The 3864-nt window shown below is 60.9% G+C and overlaps 1 protein-coding gene across 1 annotated transcript in view; it reads left to right on the top strand.

The window, feature by feature from the left end:
• UCKL1 (uridine-cytidine kinase 1 like 1) overlaps positions 1–3864 on the top strand; it is a 15814-nt gene that overhangs the window by 9369 nt on the left and 2581 nt on the right. Inside the window, exons 9-13 of the mRNA XM_009634782.2 lie at positions 1607–1705; positions 2074–2167; positions 2485–2547; positions 2946–3068; positions 3429–3536. Coding sequence (XP_009633077.2) covers positions 1607–1705; positions 2074–2167; positions 2485–2547; positions 2946–3068; positions 3429–3536 — 487 coding nt within the window. The remainder of the gene's footprint in view (positions 1–1606; positions 1706–2073; positions 2168–2484; positions 2548–2945; positions 3069–3428; positions 3537–3864) is intronic.

Here is a 3864-nt window from a genome sequence, read left to right on the forward strand (position 1 = left end):
GCAGGGCAAGAGGCCAGCCCGTGTGCAGGCGCCAGCGTCCACCAAAGGCAGGGCTCAGGTCCTCACCCGCCGTGTGGGTCTGTGTCCCTGGGGCCAGGAGGGGCTTAGGCAGGGCTGGATGGCAACTGTGTGTCCAGAATCTGTCCCCGGGCCAGGTCTGGCAGGAGGAAGGGGCGAGGGGGGCTGCGGGGGCAGAGCTGCTGGGTGCTGCCAGCAGCACAGCCCTGGCGTGGGAGCATCTCCGAAGGCGGCTAACCCGAGCCGCGGCGACTAACAGAGCGAGCCCGCCTCGCTGACCGCAGGTCCGGGGCCTTGAGGGCTGCTGCTTGTCCCAAAGGGGTGATGGGGTCTGCGGGTGGCAGGAGCGCGCTGGGCTTGGCCCCAACCCAGCCGGCGGTGGGAGCACCACCCGTCCCGCGCGCTCTGCCTGGCTGCGAGCTGTCTGTGCTCCCAGGAGCGTTCCCTGCGTAGGGGCTCTTTGCTGCTACGCGAGGACTGGAGCTGGCCAAAGCAAGAAGGAGCCCTTAAGTACCCACAGGCCTTGGGAATGTCTCGTTTGGTGTTGGTCAGCCAAGACCAGGAGATGGCTATGTGGATGGAGGCCTCGAGTCATCTAGCCCTGCCCTCCTCCATTCCTACCCAGTCATCTTCTCTGTCTTCTTCTCTGCTTGCGTGCCCCTGTGTGTGCGTGTGCAATTCATTCAGGTTTCTGCTTGATTTGAAGTCTTAATCACCCGGTGCTTTTGTTTGTTTGCTCTCTCCTCCTCCTCCCCAACATCTCTCTGACCGGGATGCAGCCGCTGGCACGTGTGTGATCTGACGTGTGGCTTTCGGACCCCAGCCCTCCTCCCAGACAAAGTCGCTTGTCCACCCTGCCCAGCCTTGTGGAAGCCAAATAGATGTGACCTTCATCTCGTTACTGCCGCTCTCAAAGAGCGAGGTGACTAACGGGGCTCCATTGTGCGCTTCCCCATGAATGGTGTTCCCTTGATCCAAGAATAGCTCCCAGCCCTATTAGTTATGTGGAGATGAGTCACACAAAGCCAGTCCTGTCCAGCCGTAAAGTCTTGAAGCTGTTCCCAATTTGGTGACGATCCTTGAATGGGCCAGGGGCTCTCTGAAATGGTCTCATTGCAGCCTGGCTCCGCATTGAGCCATGTGCCAGCGCCGTGGGCCTGGCTGCCCGTCCCATTCCTGGTGACGTCTGGCACTTGTGGGACAGAGACAACTGCAACAGCTCCTCCTCGCCCCATGGGTTCAGGATCCACCACCAGATACGACTCCCAAGCAGGAGAAGGTTTTGATTTTATTTTCCACTTTCTTCCCAACCAGTGGACACCAAAATGGGCCAGCCACGGGTCAGCTGCCCAGGTCCTTGGGCTGTGAGGTTGCCCTGGCTCCACTGACCACCCCTTCATGGGAGCAGGTCCCTTTGCCGTGGCAGGGGACTGGGCAGGGCTGGCCACTCGTTCGGCTTGGCTGGATGGCCTTGGTGTGCGCTTGCAGTGTGAGATGACATCTGGGGAGATGGCTCCGGCCGTGTGCTGTGCTCCAGCCTTCGGGCAGCCTTGCCCAGAGACCTTCTGACCGTCTGTTTGGTTTTCAGGGCCGCCCTGGCCTCTGCCCACCAGTGCCACCCCCTCCCTCAGACCCTCAGCGTGCTGAAGAGTACCCCTCAGGTGAGGGGCATGCACACCATCATCAGGTAAAGCCCCCCCCCCCACGGCCTCCTGGGGTGGGATGGGGCTTAGCTGGGGCAGGCTCAGCTTGCTTTGGACTCCCAAATCCCTCTCGTGCCCTGTCCTGGGGCCATGGGACAGCACGGATGGTGGTAGGCCCTGGGTACAGGAGCTGCGCTGTGAGCGCTCCATGGTCTTGATGACAATTTTTCTGCCTTTTACCTTAAAACTGGCACCGCAATTCCAGACTCAGCTGGTGGAGCCCATACAAACAGAACGCTGACAGCCGGACAGGGGCAGGGGCTGCTCTCCTCCACACAGCCTCTCACCTCTGCCAGCATCTCCTGGGGCACGTTTTGGTCCACAGCTTACCCTGCCTTTCCCTCCCCTCTAGAAACAAAGAGACCAGCAGAGACGAGTTCATTTTCTACTCCAAGAGGCTGATGCGGTTGCTGATAGAGCACGCGCTCTCCTTGCTGCCGTTCCAGGTGGGTTCAGGGGTGTAGCTGGGAGGACGGGCAGCAGGCGCTGTGTTTCCTCTCCGATTCCTAACCCATTACTGACGGGGAGCTGGGACAGTCCTGGCACTGCTCCTCTGACCTTCCCCGTGTACCAGCCCTTTCCTCCTCCATTAAAAAGGGTCAGGGCTCCCTGAGGCTGTGGAGCAATGGGGTGGCCCTGGGTGACAGCTCTTTGTCCAGCCTCGGTTTCCAAGGGTCCAGACCGACCTGGGTCCCCAGTACCAAGGCTCCTCCGAGAGCCACGTCAGAGCCCCCGGTTAATGCTTCTCACGTGGTTTTTGTAGAGTTGCACAGTCCAGACCCCCCAGGGACAGGACTATGAAGGGAGGACATACAGCGGGAAGCAAGTAAGTGGAAGCAAAAGGCACTTACTATTCAACCCTGCCCCGCGTTGACAGCCCCGTGGGCACGGGGGAAGGACACCCCTGGCTTCTCGGGGCTTCCATCAGGCCTGGGTTTGGTGCCTGCTGTCCTGAGTATGGTACCCCCGTACCATCGGGGTGGGCAGCAGGTTGGTGGCCAGAGGGTGCCATCAGCAATGTCACTGTGCCACTGCTGCCCTCCCACTGAGGAGGCAGCCTGAACTGGGAGCAGCACAACCCTCTTGGAAGGGGTGTTGCTTTGGGGTTGCCTGTTAGAGCCCCCCAGCTGTCGAGGCCCAATGGCAGGGGGGTGTGGGGGTGTGGGGGGGTGTTTTCACCTCCTGCATCCTGCCCCCCTGGTCACCCTTTGCTCTGTGCTGCAGATCACTGGGGTGTCCATCCTGCGGGCGGGCGAGACCATGGAGCCAGCGCTGCGAGCGGTGTGCAAGGACGTCCGCATCGGGACCATTCTCATCCAGACCAACTGCAACACGGGCGAGCCGGAGGTAAATCCGGGGCCCTGGGAGGCCGAGGGCATCTCCCGGCATTAGCCTGCATGCAGGGGGTGACCCGGGTATTTCCTGAGAGCTCTTCAGCGATCCAAGCGTTGATCTTGGCAGGGGGTGAGTGCTCACGAAGTGAGTGCTTTGAAAGCTTCTGAAGTGGGCTTTTGCCAGCGTGTTTGCGCCGCAGGAGCTGGTTTGCTGCCCGAGTGTTTGCACCAGCGCCTGGCTCCAAGCTGACAGCTGGGGTCCCAGGGATAGAGATGGATGAAAAGATCCTTGGCTCTCTGAGAGAAGGGCTCGGGTTGCTCCGTTCGCCTGCAGCCTGCAGCCTCTAAGCCGATCTCTCTTCCCCCTGCCCAGCTCCACTACCTGCGGCTGCCGAAGGACATCAGCGAAGACCACGTCATCCTGATGGACTGCACGGTCTCCACAGGCGCAGCAGCCATGATGGCAGTGCGGGTGCTGCTGGTACGGAGGATGTCGGGCGCGCTGCAGAGGGCGGGTGGTTCACTCCCAGATACCATGCGAAATACCGGCTGCAGCCGTGCTGAGGGGCCTTGCACTGAAACTGTCTCCTCCTGGGTGCCCTGGGAGACGGCACAAGCTGGGGGGACTCTGTAACCAGACAAAGTCACCCCTTCCTTGTGTAACAGCCTGGATTGAGTTGGTTTCTTGGTCCTGTGCCCAGTAGCCCCAATTGGCCATGGGGAGGGGAGAGAAAGTGGCTCCAGGAAGGCTGTGAGTGCTGCTCCCTGGAGGTACGGGCCATAACCTGCCATACCCTTACACCGCGCTG

Source organism: Egretta garzetta, unplaced genomic scaffold (assembly GCF_000687185.1).
Source record: "Egretta garzetta isolate BGI_Z169 unplaced genomic scaffold, ASM68718v1 scaffold223, whole genome shotgun sequence".
Lineage (NCBI taxonomy): Eukaryota > Metazoa > Chordata > Aves > Pelecaniformes > Ardeidae > Egretta > Egretta garzetta.